Source organism: Caretta caretta, chromosome 6 (genome assembly GCF_965140235.1).
Source record: "Caretta caretta isolate rCarCar2 chromosome 6, rCarCar1.hap1, whole genome shotgun sequence".
NCBI classification, from domain to species: Eukaryota; Metazoa; Chordata; order Testudines; family Cheloniidae; genus Caretta; species Caretta caretta.
In genome coordinates, this window is record NC_134211.1 from 116,675,121 (window position 1) to 116,696,375 (window position 21,255).

General features: G+C 40.4%; 1 protein-coding gene across 1 annotated transcript; it reads left to right on the top strand.

Moving 5' to 3' along the window:
- The first annotated feature begins 281 nt into the window (after positions 1 to 281).
- Positions 282 to 18,687, top strand: LOC125638731 (coiled-coil domain-containing protein 170-like). Its single transcript, XM_075129040.1, is given in 12 exon segments — positions 282 to 487; positions 3,791 to 3,935; positions 4,952 to 5,143; positions 5,955 to 6,266; positions 10,327 to 10,467; positions 10,470 to 10,529; positions 12,740 to 12,869; positions 12,872 to 12,909; positions 14,356 to 14,589; positions 14,709 to 14,927; positions 15,392 to 15,573; positions 18,567 to 18,687. Coding segments are annotated over 12 exon segments (1,980 nt in total).
- Positions 18,688 to 21,255: the final 2,568 nt, after the last annotated feature.

The window sequence follows — 21,255 nt, forward strand, 5'->3', positions numbered from 1 at the left end:
GGTCACTAAATTTTAGCCAACATAGAAGAGGGTATCATATACCATCATGGGTTGTTTTTACTTCTGACGTATGCAGTTAACATTACAACAAATGTTACAGCAAAATCCAGCAGAAAATGCTTTCACTTCTGAGTATAAAATCTTCACTTTTCCCAAGTTACTAATAGCTTGTACTGTGCCAGGTCTCTTGCAAGTACAGATGCTATTATCTTTCTATTCTTCTTCTTAAGAGCCAGCAGCTCCAAAGCCAACTGGTAACAAAAGAAACTTCTTTGCAAGAGATGAAATCAGAGTTGGAAATCTACAAAGAAAATAATACTAGACCGTCCTCCAAAATTCAGACCCTAAAAGCTCAGGTCAAGGAGCTGGAAGAAATCGCCACATCTGTAACCCGTGTAAAGTCACAGTCAGGTGCCTATATTTATACTCTCAAAAGGAAGAACCAAGAGTTAAGTGAAAGAGTCTCAGAATTAGAAAAACATCTGAGGTAAGGTTCCAAGTCCCTTTCAAAAGTGTCAGTTTTACCAGACACCAAGTGTGTTAACAACAATTTGACTGTAATAGACTAATGCATGATAAACTCAAAAAAAGAGAAACATTATTGTCTCCCAATATCCAATGCACCTCTGTTACCCACCACAATGAGTATCTATGTACTGAATGAAAAGAGGGCATTTAGGATCCATTGGGTCAGATTCTGACTTGAGTTACATCATAGAATCATAGAATCATAGAATATCAGGGTTGGAAGGGACCCCAGAAGGTCATCTAGTCCAACCCCCTGCTCGAAGCAGGACCAATTCCCAGTTAAATCATCCCAGCCAGGGCTTTGTCAAGCCTGACCTTAAAAACCTCTAAGGAAGGAGATTCTACCACCTCCCTAGGTAACGCATTCCAGTGTTTCACCACCCTCATAGTGAAAAAGTTTTTCCTAATATCCAATCTAAACCTCCCCCACTGCAACTTGAGACCATTACTCCTCGTTCTGTCATCTGCTACCATTGAGAACAGTCTAGAGCCATACTCTTTGGAACCCCCTTTCAGGTAGTTGAAAGCAGCTATCAAATCCCCCCTCATTCTTCTCTTCTGCAGACTAAACAATCCCAGCTCCCTCAGCCTCTCCTCATAAGTCATGTGTTCTAGACCACTAATCATTTTTGTTGCCCTTCGCTGGACTCTCTCCAATTTATCCACATCCTTCTTGTAGTGTGGGGCCCAAAACTGGACACAGTACTCCAGATGAGGCCTCACCAATGTCGAATAGAGGGGAACGATCACATCCCTCGATCTGCTCACTATGCCCCTACTTATACATCCCAAAATGCCATTGGCCTTCTTGGCAACAAGGGCACACTGCTGACTCATATCCAGCTTCTCATCCACTGTCACCCCTAGGTCCTTTTCCGCAGAACTGCTGCCTAGCCATTCGGCCCCTAGTCTGTAGCAGTGCATTGGATTCTTCCGTCCTAAGTGCAGGACCCTGGACTTATCCTTATTGAACCTCATCAGATTTCTTTTGGCCCAATCCTCCAATTTGTCTAGGTCCCTCTGTATCCTATCCCTCCCCTCCAGCGTATCTACCACTCCTCCCAGTTTAGTATCATCCGCAAATTTGCTGAGAGTGCAATCTACACCATCCTCCAGATCATTTATGAAGATATTGAACAAAACCGGCCCCAGGACCGACCCCTGGGGCACTCCACTTGACACTGGCTGCCAACTAGACATGGAGCCATTGATCACCACCCGTTGAGCCCGACAATCTAGCCAGCTTTCTACCCACCTTATAGTGCATTCATCCAGCCCATACTTCCTTAACTTGCTGACAAGAATACTGTGGGAGACCGTGTCAAAAGCTTTGCTAAAGTCAAGAAACAATACATCCACTGCTTTCCCTTCATCCACAGAACCAGTAATCTCATCATAAAAGGCGATTAGATTAGTCAGGCATGACCTTCCCTTGGTGAATCCATGCTGGCTGTTCCTGATCACTTTCCTCTCATGCAAGTGCTTCAGGATTGATTCTTTGAGGACCTGCTCCATGATTTTTCCAGGGACTGAGGTGAGGCTGACTGGCCTGTAATTCCCAGGATCCTCCTTCTTCCCTTTTTTAAAGATTGGCACTACATTAGCCTTTTTCCAGTCATCCGGGACTTCCCCCGTTCGCCACGAGTTTTCAAAGATAATGGCCAATGGCTCTGCAATCACAGCCGCCAATTCCTTCAGCACTCTCGGATGCAACTTGTCCGGCCCCATGGACTTGTGCACGTCCAGCTTTTCTAAATAGTCCCTAACCACCTCTATCTCCATAGAGGGCTGGCCATCTCTTCCCCATTTTGTGATGCCCAGCGCAGCAGTCTGGGAGCTGACCTTGTTAGTGAAGACAGAGGCAAAAAAAGCATTGAGTACATTAGCTTTTTCCACATCCTCTGTCACTAGGTTGCCTCCCTCATTCAGTAAGGGGCCCACACTTTCCTTGGCTTTCTTCTTGTTGCCAACATACCTGAACAAACCCTTCTTGTTACTCTTGACATCTCAGTGTTAGTCCTGAGCAGCTACATTGAATCAGTGGAATTACTCAGGAATTACATTAATATGAGTTCAGAATTTTGCTCAAAATACTGTGTTTAAGTTATTACTTTGCTTGCTGTTTCCTTTATTTTAATTCATGCCCCTCACTCCTGGGGCTTGCTAGATTAAAGAGTTTATCTAGGCCTGCTTCTACAATCCCATTTGAAGTCTTAAACTTCAATCATATTCCATTCTTCAGCTGTATTGTGGGAGGGTCAAGGGCCTTGTTATAAGTGTTGAGGGTCAAGGGCCTTGTTATAAGTTTGGGGGGAGGGATAGCTCAGTGGTTTGAGCATTGGCCTGCTAAACCCAGGGTTGTGAGTTCAATCCTTGAGGGGGCCATTTAGGGATCTGGGGCAAAAATTGGGGATTGGTCCTGCTTTGAGCAGGGGGTTGGACTAGATGACCTCCTGAGGTTCCTTCCAACCCTGATAGTCTATGATTCTATGAATGGGAGGGTCTGGAAACTGGGAGAGATCTTATCTGCATAGTCCCTCCTGTCAGGCTACTCTCTTATCTTGCAGTGATCTCTGGCCTCCTTCTAACCTTAAAATACATTGGGGGCCTGATTGTGCCCATACCTGTTTTGGGTTCCATTGGTTGTTTGTATGCTCTGGTGTACAATGGAATCTGGAATGCTTGTAGCCCTGGAGATCTGGATCTGATCTAGCCAGGGCCTTGTCTACATTAAGATGGTTCCCATGGTTGCTACCACTGATTCAGCTCCACTGGTGGCAATAATAGGGGGAGTACTAAAATACACATAGTGACCACCACATCCTCTACAGCTGCTCTCAGGAGATTTAGACAACCCAATGGTTAAAATGCTGGCAGCTGCCTGAAGCCCTGTCTGTAGTGGCACTTCCAATTATTTTAATGAAAAGTAATTAGTGTCTTCAGTAATATATAGCATATAGGGCCATCACTATAAAAGTCTATCTTTGGGGGTGTTCCTCTATCACTGATATTCAGGCTGCTCTTTAGTTAGTGAATTTTTTTTTAAATGAATCTCCCTCAATAAAGAAGGTGGGTTGAAATCACGGGGCAAAATGTTTTCCTAACTTGAACCTGCTTTGAGTCCAGAGAATCCAAAATATACTCTGAGAGATATGTGAGTCCTCAAGCTCTGTGACATTTGCTTATCCCTAGCTACTTATCCCTAGCTACTGCTTTTGACCGTGAGATTTTGGTTTATGGAATGTTAATATGTTTTATACAGGATGCTTCTGGTGAGGAGAGAAAACGCAGAGCAAAAAGCAGCTAGCTTGGATAAGAAGTTGGCAGAAGTCACAGACAAGTTATCCTCTTCCATGAATATAGATATCAAAGGACAAGAAGATCCTTTGGGATTTTTAGTAATAAAGGTAAGATTACCCAACTCTTCATTTATTTGCAGAGATTATGGGGATCGGTGCAGTGACAGTTTCTATTGCAAGTTCAATTTTGACTGCCCTGCTTTTCTGAGCACTCTGAGAAACGAAGCTACTGCCTAACATTTTCTTTGGTTAGTCTCTGGCCAAGTGAGGAAGTGCTTTTGTCCCAGGTCAAATCCAAAACTGGAAGGGACCTTTCCAACTCTCACACAACAGTGTAAATCTCATGAGAACAGCTGTGTTTGTGGAATCTCTGTCATGCTTGGCACCTCTCTATCAAACGGCTACCAGAGCTCCTACCTCAAGTACCTGAAGTGCAGCATCTTCCCCCTTGCCCCAACCACACTACTGGAAGTGCTATAGGCAACAGTGGAATCTACACCCATGGCACACTTCCAATGGAATCCTACTCTCAGCATCAGCAGCTCCACTAAGCGAAACAAACAGCATCTCTTCCACAGGCCTGGAGCCCCCACTGTTTCCCTCTATTCATATCCATGGAGATGGAGTTTGGCTGACTGAGGTATTGTGGAAGGGGTGTCTCCTGCAGGTACTCCCGTATGCTGAAAACAAAGGACTCCAAAAAGATGTGCCATCCCACCTGCAGCCCTCAGCATGTTGGGTGAGGGGAATGACAGGATCACCACTGAGCTCCAGAGATCTCCAACTGGTGGAGAGCCCTTGGGAGTCACAGCCAGCTGATGTACATTAGAGCAACCAAAGCCCTCTCAGATGCAATAATACTACTTGCAGGAATTGCAGTGCATTACTTGTCCATGAGACTGCATGCCTGGTTGGGGACTCCATGAGTATATTAATGAACAGAAGGGATGGAGTAAATAAAGAAATGAGGCTGCTAAATTTTTCTGTTGAATGAAACTCATGTTTCAACACCACATTTTAAATTTGTCTCTCTTCAGTATTGGTTTTTATTCCCTGGTTAAAAGCATAACAATGGCATAAAATGTTGAAGCTGTGTCTGTAGATGATTTGCTTTTATTATGCAGTTTCCAACGCTCTTGAAGGAACATTCACTAGAAAAGACAAGAATTGCACTTCTTGAAAAAGCCTTGGCTACTCAAGAAATGGAGCTTAAAGCTAGTAGGGAAACAATAGTGAATCTTGTTTCAGAAATGAAAAAGGATAAAAAAACAGCAGCTGGCCACACTGAACAACTGGCAATACTAAAGAAGATAAAGGCAATACTTTCCATTAATCTCTTTTACCAACTATCAGTGATATAGCATAGTGGATAAGGGCCAGATTGCCTGGTCATACAAGGAAGAGCAAGATGCTCCCTTATTCCTTTGCATTGGCTGCCTGTGTTGTGAGTAACAGTGCAGGGTGCGGAGCAGAGCAGCTTCTGCAGGGCTGCTATATGCCTTCACTGTTCCAGCTAGCATAGACATGCAGGTGTGCTGGGGGAAGTACCCTGCACCCCTTGTTGACCTGGTGCAGAGTAGTTTCTACGTTGAGTAAGGTGGAAGGCAGATTGTGACTCTCATTGTCAACAATAGATAATTTTCCTAGAGTAAACAGGCTCTTTGGTGTTGGGCCTTACTACAGAGGCTGACCCATATTAATTTGGGGGCCTAATGGATGACTCAGAGGGGGTCCCAAAGCAGACACCACAATGACGAGGGCAGTGATCATGCACCATGCTGGTGTGAGGCTCAAGTAAACAATTCGAGTGGTGGCCTGACAAAAGACACTCCTTTCCCTATTTTGGGATGAACAACTCAGGAGAAAAGGTATGACTTCTTTGCATTATGGAAATATTGGCAGGATTGAAATATTTCATTTGCACAACTGCGCCTGGCAAAATTGTATCCATCCCAATAAGAAAACAATAACCCTCTTGGAATGCTTTAGCAGCACAGATATTATTTAAAGAGGTTGAAAAACCTATCCTGGATTCTTGTCTGAATGAAACAGAAGCCCCCCCAAAGAGGCCATGCTGACAGACTCAGAAATATTGCATTACTGTAATTTTCTTGCCCTTAGGAGAAGGATGAGGCTGTATTGACCAAGAACACCTTTGAAAGGAATAACACCATTCTCTTAGAAAGATTGAAAGACAAGCAAATAGCTTGGGATAACTGTTGCCAAGAATTGCTCCATAAAGAGAAAAAATTCACTGAGTTAGATAGAGCTCTGCATGCCTCCATGTATGAGACTAAAACTACACAGACTTTATATCAAACCTTCATCAGTCAACTGGCTACACTTCTGAGCAACACCTTCATAACTGTGGCTGGGACGGAGGAAGCTATTAAAGAAAGGATACAAGAAATCCGTGGCAGTGAACATTCTTGGAAATCTGTGAGTACAGTACTATCAAACCTAGCCTTTATGACTACAATTTTGGTAAATCTGTTCTGAGAACCATGCTGTTCAACATATTCATAATTGATCTGAAAAAGGGGGTAAACCATGAGGTGGCAAAGTTTGCAGACAATACAAAATTACTCAAGATAGTTAAGTCCAAAGCTGACTGCAAAGAGTTACAAAGGGGTCTCACAAAATTGGGTGATTGGGCAGCAAAATGTCAGATGAAATTCATTGTTGATAAGTATAAAGGAAAATTGGAAAACATAAGCCCAACTATACATACAAAATGAAGGGATTTAAATTAGCTGTTACTACTAAAGAAAAAAATCTTGGCATCATCGTGAATCGTTCTCTGAAAACATACACTCAACATGCAGCAGCAGTCAAAATAGCTAACAGAATGTTAGGAACCATTAGGGAAAGGATCGATAATAAAACAGAAAAGTATCATAATGCCACTCTATAAATCCCTGGTACACCCATACCTAGAATACCGTGTGCAGTTCTGGCCATCCCATCCTCCCAACCCTCGCAAAATATTAGAATTTGAAAACGAACAGAGAAGGGCAACAAAAATGATTATGGGTATGGAACAGCTTCCACATTATGAGAGATTAGAAAGACTGGGACTATTCATTTTAGAAAAGAGATGACTGACTGCCAGAAGCTGGGACTGGATGACAGGAGATGGACCACTTGATAATTGCCCTGTTCTGCTCATTCCCTCTGAAGCATCTGGCATCAGTCATTATTGGAAGACTGGATACTGGGCTAGATGGATCATTGGTTTGACCCAGTGGTTTGGCCATTCTTATGGTCTTATTTTATTCTGTGAATAAAAACAATGGGACAAATTCATCCCTACTGAAACTTTGCTGACTTTAGTGGGATGACAGCAGGGATAGATTTGGCCTATTATTACAACAAAACAATATTATAAAGAAATATACTTATATTTCTTATATTTTAGGAACAGTTCAAGAAAGCAAACAAATGGATTTCATTATGTAAAATGGAAGGCTGAGAGGTAACATAGTGTTTCAACAATTTTTTACAGCTAGAACAAAATGTTTACCTGTACACTAATTTTGATTCCCACAAATAGTGTGTTGAAGACTTGTAGAATGCAGAAAACCCCATTTAATTTTTTTGTAAAAGGAGAGAAGATCTCATTTGAAAAGCATTCTCTCCTCCACCATGTGATCACTGCAGGAAGACAGAAAGTTGTACAATTCCTACATACCCAAAAGTGAAATTGTCTCCCTTTGTGCTCAGTGAGGGGTGAAAATCTATAGCCTTTGTTTTCAGGAGGTCATACCAGATTGTCATAATGGTCTTAAAAATCTATCATTTTTTTCCTATGTTGGAGCTTTGCTCAGTGTTTGTGGGGGGCAGAAGGGAATCAGGGAGACAGTTATGAAAAGAAGTGGGGAGCCTAACTCCAGTAGCTTCTGTAGAGTTACTCCAGATTTATGCCAGCATAGCAGAGGATAAATTTGGCCCATTGTGTCTCTTTACTACTAGAACTTATTTTTAGGCCAGAGCTAACTAAAAAATAATGCACGTTAGCAGAAATGCAAGAATTAATTTTATACAAATAGCTTAGCAACACTAACAGTATGATATGCATAAATAAGAATGGAAAGAAAATAGCCTTTGACAATATAAACTTACTCTTACTGAAGCAATAGAGAATCATATGACCTTGCTTTAAATTACAGATGGATTAATATTTTTATTTTGTGACTAACCCTATAACTACAATGGGCCAATTTCATTCCTAGTGAAACTTCACTGACTTTAGTTTAATCTGTAGATCACAGATGTACTGAATTTGAAAAGTCAGCCTTAAAACAGCTTGAAGCACTTACCTGTTAACACTTTGGTGTGCTGCTACAGCCACCGTGGTCTCCCTCTTACAATATGTACTGAGTATTGACACTGGGGATTATCTCACTCATTGTGGCATTGAATAAGATGAGAAAATAATGAACTGCCAATGCTATATCTGATCTGGGAGAAGATCCATCCATTTCTAAATTAAGAGAAAAAATTGGAAGTAACATTTGCAGTAAGTTTTAAATATTTCCCCCCACTACATTGTAAAAGAAAGGTAAATGAATAATTTTGTAAACAAATATTAATGAAAGGGCCAGTAAATGTAATGATATATTTAGCAACATGTTTGCCATTAGGTCTGTAATATTTAGTCTCTTCCTCAAAAATTTCAAACTAGAAACAAACTCTTAGCCAAGATTCTTCTGTGAAATTGTGAAGTAAAATACTCTCCAATATGAATTAGAATAGCATCTGCTGTCACACTATGTAGCTAAATATTATAAGGTTTTTTTCATACATCATGGCATAAGCAATAGGTTTCAAGAAAGATATTTGGCATACTATTGCTCTATGGCATAATGTTTATTCCTGGGGGAATTGTGCGTCACAGCGTGTGTGCAGAATTCATAGCCCCCACAGATTTCTTTGCTTACCGACAGAAAAATGACTTCTGATGGGGAAGCAAAGGGAAGCTGCAAGAATGGTCATGTGCCCACTCCCTGTCAGTGCAGACTGGTCAGTTTGGGTACCCAGAGCAGCTGGTAGAGACGTAAATCACCACCTGTGTGTGTGTATGGGCGGGGGGGAACTTGGTAGTCATGTGTGAGAGAGAGAGAGACACTCTTTCTCTCTTGCTCGCTATTGCAGCATGCTCAGTGTGGCAGGGCAGGGCTTTGGGGTATTTCTGAAGAGGTAGGTGTGGGGCAGGCTCTGTTCCCACAGGCAAGGGAGAATGTAGCAACCTGCATGCTTAGTGAATTGTTCCCATTGTTCTTAGTGAATTTCCCCAGGAGTATAAAACAGGTGCAAACATATTTAGGCTCCTTTACATTGCCAGAGTGGGTTAAAGGAGCCTTATTGTAAAGGACAGTATGGCCTTATAAAGGTTTATGGTGTTTTAGTGATTAGAACTGGTCTAAAGTTTTGGACTGAAAAAAATTTCCTATCAAAATGTGCTCTATGACCTGTTTGTGACTGACCTTTCTGGAGACGGACAGTAGCCAGTATAAATTGTGAGTTTGAGTCCCCAGCCCTCACTTGCTCTTCAGTTGTCAATGATGTAACACTGAGCATATGGCTGCATATATTTGTTGACTAATAATTAGAAGTAAAGGGTTAATACTCTGTTAAACAGAGGGGGTTTGGTGATTTCCTCCAGTGCTCCCCATTCCCATTCTCCATCCATTGTATTGTAGTTTAAATAAATTACCAAAATAATTGAAACGAGCTGGATTATATTGCATTATTTTGACATAAAATATGCAGAATTTTAAAATATTGTGTGCAGAATTTTTATTTTTTTTTAATGCAGAATTCCCCCAGGAGTAAATGTTGCACAATTGGCCTGAAACATTAGGAGGATTTCATCTCCTCAAATACATCACATATTGGCTATTGCTGGAGGTGGGATACTACACTAGATGGACCATTGATGCCTTCCAATATGGCGGTCCAATGTTCTTAAACTACCTTGGATTGTAATCCTCTGGGACAAAATAGCATTGGCTTTATTATGATGTTTGTGACAATATATAGTCCAAATTCTGCACTGTTCTGCATGGGTGCATTAGGAGAGGTAACCTCTTTCTTCCAGCTCTTTAGCAGGGTGGCATTCCTACCTAGCCCACAATAGAGGGCTTGGGAGGGGGATGGACTCCTATGATGAAACATGGCCCAAAATGGGGCATGATTGGCTAACTAGGGGGTATGGACAGTCCCTCAGCCATCAGTGCACATTCTGCCATTGGAAGCATGCATTAGCCTCAGATACACATTGGTCCTTTTCAAAAGAGCAGCCTGCATCCTGGAATGTTGCATAGGATGGCAGAGCGCACACTGGGCTGTATTTCTGGTTATCCTCACAGTGCTGGCAGGGATTTGGCCCCAAGAAGAGTAGTTCTGAAACTCTCTTGAAAGTGGATGTATCAGAACATAAGGATGCCAGGAAGTAACAAGTATGTCAAAGTGCCAAATTGCTGTCTTTTACCCATAGAAAACTGATGAGCTGCAGCAGAAAGTTCTGTCACTAACCAGTCAGCTAGAGCAGCAGCATGATCTATATCATGAGGCTCTGAGTAAATCCTATAAAGCTGAAGAAGTGCTTCAAAAACAAAAGGGATCCCTAAAGCGCGTGGGGAAAAAAAGCTTGCTGCAGAAGATTTGCTCTTAGAGAGATTTATGTCCGAAAGGAAGAAAGTAAGGAGACTTCTTTAAAGTTCACACCGACGTCTCGCAACAGAAACACTGACACTGCAGAGTCAAACTGCATTTAGCTCTGATGGGGCAGAGGAACTGGGTAGAAAGCAGGAAGGGCCTAGTCCTGCAAGGTGCTGACACAGCCCTCAACTTTCATTGACTTCATTGGCATTGAGGGTGCTCAACACTCTGAAGGAAGCACTCACAGGTTCTGCAAGGGCAGACTCCAGGAAAAAGGCCCAGTGTGTAAATGTATTGGCAGGTTTCCAGTGGTAGTGGCCAGTGAGGAATTAGGGTCCTGCGAGAGATACAAACAACATACACTTCTAATCTTACAACTGTACATCATTTCTTTTCTTTTTACCTTCCATGTTATCCCATTCTCTTCTTCACTCTCTTCCTCTCCTCATCGTTCTCCTTTTTACATTCTCATCTCTTCCTGTCTGTCCCCCTACCATTTGCTCTCATGCTTTCTCAGATGGATCTCTACATTTTCCTCCTCCTCTATCATCTCTCTTTTCTTCCCATCATCCCTGCATAGCTTCTTTCCTTCCCCAGCTTTCCAATTTTGTGGGTGGCAGCACCCCCTGTTTTGAAGTGGTTTCCATTATATGCAGGGTTTACTATTTTGTTCAATGGCTTCCAGCATTCCCACTCTAAAAATTGTTCCAGTGCCATTGCAACCATGTGGTGTTTGTATGGAAGGTCTGCCCTAGAGGAAAGGGAAGCAAACAGCACAACTTCTCTGCTTTTCGCTGGTTTCAGGGCCTTCCATCCTTTCTCCCCGATTTTGCTCCTCCTGCTGCTAGGTAGCATCTAGCTTATAATACATCTAAGCAGATGATTCTCTAACCTGCTTTAACTGATTGTGACTAACAAACACTCCCATAATGCACCAGCTGAACAAGTAAGGGAAGAAACTTAAAAATTGGAGCAGTAGGTATGTCATTTTGTAATATGTGTTTCAAAGCACTGGAATACAATTTAAAGAGTCTTTATGGACTGTAGCAGGGCGCACTTTGCCCCTGGTCTAGCACCACAGATGCTGTTCAGACTTCACTGGTTAGGTATTCACGCTGTGCAGTTTATTTAAATTCCTTCCATCAATATCTTTACAGGTTTCAGAGTAGCAACCGTGTTAGTCTGTATCCGCAAAAAGAACAGGAGTACTTGTGGCACCTTAGAGACTAACAAATTTATTTGAATATAAGCTTTCATGGGCTACAGCCCACTTCATCAGATGCATAGAATGGAACATATAGTGAGAAGATATACATACATACAGAGAACATGAAAAGGTGAAAGTTGCCATACCAACTCTAAGAGGCTAATTAATTAAGATAAGCTAATATCTTTACAGTTCATGCAGCAATACTATTTACAACATCCCTTGTACCATCAGCCCTTTCACTCAGAGCCCAAGAGGAGGAGAAGTCTCCCTTCCTTGTGTGCTCTCTAAGGCCTGGTCTACACTAGAAAATTAGGTCAGTATACCTATATTGCTTAGGGGTATCCCTGAATGACACAGTTAAACCAACCTAACCCAGTGAAGACAGCACCTAGCTATTGCCTCTTGGGGAGGTGGATTACCTACACTGACAGAAGAACCCTGCCTGTCAGCATAGGTAGCATCTTCACTGAAGTACTGCATTTATGCCACAGTAGCAGTTCATGCGTAGACAAGCCCTAAGTCTGAGCTCAGGCAACCCTGCTCCTCTCTTACTGCACTTGCTTCCTGTGCCTTTTTATCAGCACTCACCTGATGGGCTAAGGAATCCTTAGTGCAGGAGCCTGCCAGCCTGATTAGATAGTTCAATCAGACCTCTCTGGGGAAACAATTAGTGCCAGAGAGATCAGAGTTCTGGCTCAATTCCTAGCTTACAGCACTCTGTCACATGAACATTTTTTTATACTTATACAGAAAAATGTATAAATGTCTTTGTAGAAAATGTATTTCTAATAACAAGGATGTGAAGTAATAAAAGGGGGGAGAGAACAAGTAAAAAGACACTAAAAAGAAAATAAGAAAAGGAGTACTTGTGGCACCTTAGAGACTAACCAATTTATTTGAGCATGAGCTTTCGTGAGCTACAGCTCACTTCATCAGATGTCATCAAAAGAAAATGACTCTTAAATGACCTGTTTGTAACCTTGACTAGAATCATGCTAAAGATTGTTTAATACACTTTACTCACTTGCTTCTTATGCAGCACATGGGGTTTCTGCAAGAGCTGACAGAGAAGCTACAGATTAATCAGGTTAGCTCACCAGAAAGTCTGCACTGCCAATATGAAATGCTCTTGGACAAAGCAGAACAGCTCAGTAAACTGGATACAGAATATCAAACAAGAACTGCATCTTTAATTTGCAGAAGGTCAGTGTAAATTCTCATTTTCACATTTTAAAGACCATTTCTCTTGTTGAGAATGGCTGATCAACATTACTAAGCTGCATGAGTCTTGTAGTAATGTCTGCACTTCTGTCATAAACCCCTGTAGGAACTGGATGAATGACAATGTCCACTGAAAAATACATAGATAAGTAGATTTTCATTCAAATGAAATCAAAATTAAGCCTAATCAAAAACAGAAAATATATTCTTCTTCCAATTGAACTGTAAACCTTGGTAACTGATACAGAATTTGTTATTTTCACCTGAAAATGCCAAAGATATCATATTTCAAATAACTTGTTTTATGATTTCAGTACTTGGTTATAAATAGGAATTCTGGGCAAGTTTTACACCTAATGAATGTTTGTTCCCTGAAGTCTGTATATATTAATGTATAAACTTACTAAATAAAACTGCTTACACAAACTTAATAATCAATCCAAAGTAACATTTTGCACGTGGTTTAACACTTTAACTCCAGAAAACACTTTGGGTTAAATTCAGGGACAAGCACTCAGCCCAGTAATGGGTACTTTTTTGGAGAGAGAAGGAAGGAAGAGGGAATTTCATAGATGAAGTAGCCGTCTGTGGTACAACATATCCTGACTGATGGGATGTGTAAAAAGGAGGGGAACTGAAGATATGTGCAGTGATGGGTTTGTCCCAATCTTTTCTCCTCCTTCAGCCTACTCCTGCCCCACCCTCTCTGGTCTTCTGCTTTAAAGGGTGCCCCCACAGAATTGGGCTCCATGTCACACAGAGCTATGCAATACATGGGACAAGCCATGGTTGTAATGTTTCAGTATTCGGTCTTCTTCAAGAAGGAGATGGGATGAAACAAGAATAATATTTTTAAAGGCTACAGCCAACAATGTTCCAGTACATATTTAGGGGTTCTTCTGAAGCAAATACTGGATGAAAAGCTCTGGTCGGCACTGTTTAAAATAGGGTTTATCCTTGGCAGTCATGATAAAGTGCAGTGGGTAAACATGTTAAGTGCATCACACACAGATGTTTTATGATGGTTTTTTTTTTTTGGTAAGTTTTATTAAACAAAGCTGGGTCTTTTCCCTGCTTCACAAGTGAAGAGGAAGGGTCTGTGATTTAAAAAAAACCAAAACTATTAGAATACTGGAATATTTTCAGTGCTTAAAGAATCTTAATAGACTTCCCAAACATCAGCTAAAGCATTAAGTCAGCCTATTAAAATGATAACCTAATACATGCATGAAAGACTTCCCGAATAGCAATATACATGCTTAAAGGCAACTGTGGCTTAGACAAATCAGGTACTATGTCATCCTGACCTCTCACTCAAAGCTACTCACCAGAGTATTTTTGTTTTAGGTAAGAAGAAATGTCAAATGTCAACAGCAGGAATTCAAATCTTTTATAGCATATCCTGTAAAAAAACCCAACCCTCTCTTAATGCAGGTAAATTCTCAAAGGGAAAAAATCAAAATGAAGACTTGGCAGATAGAACAACTGACAGAGAAGATCAAACAGTTTGAAAAAGGAAAAGAGCAACAGGTCTGCTTGAATACTGGGCAGGATCCACAGAGCCTGAAAGCCCAGAAAGAATCTGAGAAACTTCAGGAACTGCTTAGTGAAATGAAAATGTCAAATCAAACTCTCCAGGCAAAATTTGTGAGTGTAAATGATATCAAAGTAAGTATAGCTATCTGTAAAATCAGATGAGAAATGGCTACTAATTAAATTCTGGGAATTCAGTCTTTTCTCTTCTATTTCTAAGATTTTTAGGCTTTTTAAAAAACATTTTTTTGCAGAACAAAACCATAGAAGAACTCAGTAAATCTTTGGAAAAATTTGAAAAGATTAAGGAGAAAGCAGCTAGAAAGGTGGTCAGTTTGAAAACAGAACTAGACTACACAGAACATGAGGCAAGGAAGGAGAAAGAGAGGGCCCATCATATGTTGGAAGCAGTCACTAATGAGCTCCACATAGCAAAAAGAGCACTTGAAGAAGTAGCAAGAAGAGAAAAACAGGTACTTTCCTCCCATTGCTATTAAAGCAAATTATTAATGTCTTTTTTGCAACTCTTAAAAAGCTGATTAAATAGTTTTTAGTGGCTCTGGCCCATATTAGTTGCAACTCAGTTCACACAGTGGTAGCTCAAGGAGTTTTTAAGAGACTTATTCAACAACCTGAAAAAAAATATTTTTATCCCAAAGATATCATGAACTGTGTTGCAGAAGAGAATAGGAATATCACAAGCACCATATTATTCCCTAAAAGGTCATTAGAAGTTATCTCATCCAGATTTTTTAAAAGAGGGGGGGGGAAGGAAAAAATTTCTAGGGCTTTAATTAATTAAAAATTTGTCTAGGTATAGATTTTTTTTACCCTAAAACTGATTCTAGCAACATTCTTATCACATCCACTGCCTTATTACAATTATTGTGTAAAAGTAAGTGATATTTTTTGCTTTTCTTGTTGTGGTTCTTTGTAGCTTGTTGACTTTAGAGAAGCCATTACAAAAATTATGGGATTTTGCATAAATACATTGGCTATATCAGACAAGGAGGTCATCAGACAACTAAAGCAATTTATACAAGCCTATGAATTTTCTAAAGTTACTTCTAACAATGAATCAAAACTTTTGTGTGGTTTTACAACTGGATTTGAGAATCAGTAATGTGTATTTTGCTTCTTCTCAACACAACCTAGATTTTAGTGAGGATTTCTAGATTTCTGTAATATCATAGGTATAATCTAGTGATCAGTGCACAAGACTGGAAGTCTGGATTATATTCCTGGTTCTGTCACTTAATTGCAATGATACCTTGGGCACTCGCTGGCTCATGTTCCCTAGACAATACTTATCTGCCATAAAGTAGTGTTCTGAGCCTTAATTATTTGTTTAATGCTTTGAAATCCATGGACGAAAGACACCATATAAGGATTATATAGGCTTGAATAGAGACTGGGAGTGGCTAAGTCATTATGCAAGGTAATCTATTTCCCCTTGTTTTTTCCTACCTACATCCCCCCTCTCACCCCCCACCCTGTTCCTTAGACGTTCTTGTTAAATCCTGGATTTGTGCTGGAAATGGCCCACCTTGATTATTATACATATTGTAAGGAGAGTGATCACTTTAGATAAGCTATTACCAACAGGAGAGTGGGTTTGTGGAGGGGGTGGAGAGAAAACCTGGATTTGTGCTGGAAATGGCCCAACTTGATTATCATACACATTGTAAGGAGAGGTTTCAGAGTAACAGCCGTGTTAGTCTGTATTCGCAAAAAGAAAAGGAGTACTTGGGGCACCTTAGAGACTAACTAATTTATTTGAGCATAAGCTTTCGTGAGCTACAGCTTACTTCATTGGATGCATACTGTGGAAAGTATAGAAGATCTTTTTATACACACAAAACATGAAAAAATGGGTGTTTACCACTACAAAAGGTTTTCTCTCCCCCTACCCCACTCTCCTGCTGGTAATAGCTTATCTAAAGTGATCACTCACCATCACAGGGCCTAATAACATCAGCCACACTATCAGAGGCTCGTTTACCTGCACATCCACCAATGTGATATATGCCATCATGTGCCAGCAATGCCCCTCTGCCATGTACATTGGTCAAACTGGACAGTCTCTACGTAAAAGAATAAATGGACACAAATCAGATGTCAAAAATTATAACATTCATAAACCAGTCAGAGAACACTTCAATCTCTCTGGTCACGCGATTACAGACATGAAAGTTGTGATATTACAACAAAAAAACTTCAAAACCAGACTCCAGCGAGAGACTGTTGAATTGGAATTCATTTGCAAATTGGATACAATTAACTTAGGCTTGAATAGAGACTGGGAGTGGCTGAGTCATTATGCAAGGTAACCTATTTCCCCTTGTTTTTTCCCACTTTCCCGCCCCCCCAGACGTTCTTGTTAAACCCTGGATTTGTACTGGAAATGGCCCAACTTGATTATCATACACATTGTAAGGAGAGTGATCACTTTAGATAAGCTATTACCAGCAGGGGAGTGGGGTGGGGGGAGAGAAAACCTTTTGTAGTGGTAAACACCCATTTTTCCATGGTTTGTGTGTATAAAAAGATCTTCTATACTTTCCACAGTATGCATCCGATGAAGTGAGCTGTAGCTCACTGAAGCTCATGCTCAAATAAATTGGTTAGTCTCTAAGGTGCCCCAAGTACTCCTTTTCTTTTTGAGAATACAGACTAACAGGCTGTTACTCTGAAACCTGTCATATAAGGATAAAGTATCGTTATATTAACCTTCACAAATCATCAAACAGTTGTTGAAGAGTACCACCTACTAAATAATTTAAGTGTATTATTTTCACCATGATCTATAGTACTTAATAAAAAAAAAAGGCATGCACTATATCCTCAGCTGCCGTAATTCATGGCCCCATGAATTTTTTGTAGATTAGCCTGGATTTGTCAGAAGTTAGAAATAAATATCAAGGGCCACAAATTTTTAAAGCGGAGGCAAAGCTCTGCGAATTAATCCAAAAACTGTACATGCAAGTTGTGCATGAGCAAAATTATAATATGTGAACTACCAATAAAAACATTTTCTGATTTAGTATATTTCCAAAAGCATGGCCTGAATTTTACAAGTGTTATGCAAACACAACTCCATATGAAATCAATGGGAGCTATACATGCTCAATACCTCTGAAAATTAGGCTTTTGCCTTTTAACGCACTCTTAGTATTTTTATATAAATTTTACTGTTCTTAGTTATTACTGTTGTTTTTACGCCATTGTATTTTATTTAATCTCTCATGACAGTATTTCTGTTATTTGTCTCTCAATTATTGATTTTATTTTTATAAATGTTATGTTAGATTCTCTTTCATATATTCCTTTACTCCCCATTATTTATTATTGTTATTTAGATAGTGGCAGTATTCCAAATGAGCTAAGGGTTCTCCAAACATCTGAGGTCCCATTTCTTGCCCTTAAGAGTCTACAGTGTAAAAAGACAAAGACAGACAAAAGTTGTGGAAAACAGACATGACATACAAGTAGAGCAAGCAGAGTGATAATAAGAACGAGTATTTTAGTTTGTTTAATTTAAATAACTCCATTCCCCCCTATAATTCAGCCATTTTATCATCTTCTCACACAAGTCCCAGCTTCATTTCCCGTGTCCCATGCCCTTCCCCCTAACATTCAACCTCCTCTCTACATATAGATGAGCAGTTCATTCACGAGGTAAAATAATAATTAATAATAATAAGAGAAGGTTTACTCACCTTGTGCGGTAACTGAGGTTCTTTGAGATGAGTGTCCCTGTGGGTGCTCCGCTCTTGGTGGGACGTACCAACACCTGGAGTGGAGCACTCACAGGGAAATTGCTCGAAGAAGAATAAAAAATACAAGAGATGAATTACTCAGCTAATTTCTTGTAAGGATTACTGAGAAAATGGGAATACAGGAGGGATTTAAATGAGGAGAGGTTGGTGACATTGTAGACTAGCTCAAGCAAGGTGTTCAATGTGTAGGGTGTAGCATGAGAAGGAACCCTGAAGACAGTTGTGCATGAACCAGGCAAATGGCGTAACTCTTACATATCATTAGGTCTTATCTTTTCATTTTGTCTTGCTGCCTTATTTCCCATTTTTATAAGATACCTCTGACAGTTATAGATACTGTGTTCCAGTGACATCTTCTTCCACAAATCCACTAGTGTTCATTCAAAACTGCAGGGATCCAATGAAGATGGAGACAGACATCTGGATTTTTGGCACACCTCAATTTGCCTTTTAAAATATTTAACTTGAGCCTATGTGTTCTTCTTATTAAAGAAATTAATGTGGGAATATTGGTAATTTATGGTGAATCCTAGAGCCTCTAGCATTCTAATCAGAAGATTTCTCTTCTTCTCATCTGGTAGTATTCTTCATCAACCAACCATCTCATGAGTTCCCAACTCTGCAGTGCCACAACACTGTAATCATAGATATGTGTTTTAGGTGGGTGTGACATTCCTCAGGATACAATCTGGACTGTTGAACAGCTCAATTCTCAACTGTCCCCTCAATTCTCCAATCTGGGGTGCCTTTTATGTTGCTTTGCTATGAGAGCAGCCACTCCTGGCTTGTTCACACACAACCTCTCATGAAATCAGTGCTCTAGCCAGTCACTCCTGAATTATATTGCAGGATGATCAGTGAATTTGCAGTCCCAGACTTGTCCCCAGAAATGTGCATCTTGTATTGCCCAGCAACCTCCTGGACAATACAGTGCATATAGAAAGTTTGCAATTTCACTAACAGAAAATGGTATGCACAAACCCTGTTATTGCAAATGGAGGTTCCCAAACGCTTCAGTTCAAACGCACACTGGTTTAGTTAAAACAATAGAGCAGGTTTATTAACTATGGAAAAATAGATTTAAGTGATTACAAGTATCGATGCTTAAAAGTCAGAATTGGTTACAAAGAAATAAAAGGTAAAGGGAAACTAATTCCTAATTTAACAAGCTAAGTGAATTTAAAAGCAGAAGGTTTCTCTCACCAAATGCTTACAGCAGTCTGGCTGGATTCCTTCAGCCAGGACCACCCCCCCAGTTCATTGATGCTTCTTTTGTCTTTCAAATGTTTATCCGTGAGTAGAGAGTATATCTTTTCCTCCTCTTTGAGAATAATTTCCAGCTGGGGTTCAGGCAACAGCCATTCTGTTTACACGGGAACCCTCCAGGTTTTCCATTGTCAAGATGTAAATTTGTCACTCACACCCTTTTTCCTGCCAAAGAATGGCTGCTTACCCAGATGATAGTCCATTTGATTGTTTTGACACATGGATGAGGCATCAGTTTGCCTTTTGTCTCTGAGGAACTGGTCTGGACTGCTTCCTCAGATTTGGAATATGCCTTAGTAACATCATAAAGTAGAATCTTATACTTTACACATATATTATACTTGCCACACATATTTTACCAGGACAATAATGATCAGTGAATTAGGAGTTTTCATAGAATCATAGAAGATAAGGGTTGGAAGAGACCTCAGGAGGTCATCTAGTCCAACCCCCTGCTCAACTCAGGACAAACCCCAACTAAATCATCCCAGTCAAGGCTTTGTCAAGCCTGACCTTAAAAACCTCTAAGGAAGAAGATTCCACCACCTCCCTAGTAACCCATTCCGGTGCTTTACCACTCTCCTGGGGAAAAGTTTTTCCTAATGTCCAACCTAAACCTCCTCCACTGCAACTTGAGACCATTACTCCTTGTTCTGTCATCTGCTACCACTGAGAACAGTTTAGATCCTTCCTCTTTGGAACCCCCTTTCAGGTAGTTGAAAGCAGTTATCAAATCCCCCTTCATTCTTCTCTTTCGCATACTAAACAATCCCAGTTTCCTCAGCCTCTCCTCATAAGTCATGTGATCCAGCCCCCTAATTATTTTTGTTGCCCTCCCCTGGATTCTTTCCAATTTTTCCACATCCTTCTTGTAGTGTGGGGCCCAAAACTGGACACAGTACTCCAGATGAGGCCTCACCAACACCGAGTATTTACAAGGCAATTGTCCAGTTAAGATCATATAAATCATGTCCTAGTAACACAGATGTAATGGGCCTAAATTCTCCTTTCACACTAGGGTAAATCAGAAGTAACTCAGTTGAAGTCAGTGGAATTACAACACTCTAAAATTGGTATGAAAAGAGAATTAGGTCAAATGTGCATAGTTTAAAATATAATAACAGTTTTTGCTAAAAATGTATCTTTTAGCAAGAGGTAGGTCAAACCAATATCAAGAGGTGTGGTAAGGCATGGTATTACAACATTGTATTGCCCCAAAGACAAGTATTGTGGCATCTGTGGCACTTTGCTAAATTTTTGCTCATGTGCAAACTTAAAAGGCCTGTTTTTTTCTCTGTTTTCTAGCAGTTCATACCAACCCCAGAACTACTATTTCACTGATAATATGACACTATTTATTACACTAAATCTCAGCATTAAGATAAAAAGGTAACAGGTTTATTGAACATGTTTGGCTTTGCTAGTGGTCTGCTTAAAATGATCTAAAACTTCTAGAGCCTGATTTTCAGGTTTGACCTGGCTCTTTTGTGCTGGTGGAATGGCAAAAAAGGTCATATAGCCAGAGGATCTGACTACCTGGGAAATCTACAGATCTTCACCAACCCACTCCTGCAATTCCTGGCATATGGGGTACATTCAGGAGAAAGAGGAAGTGGCATCATTGTCTTTGATTATTCCTGACTGTTGGAATGGTACCTTTAGGATGTAGGTTAGAGAAACACTAAGACTGCTCTAATTTATGCCAAGCGCTGAACTGGCCCCCCAGCCAGCCTCCAAATCGTGTTCCTGGTAAGGT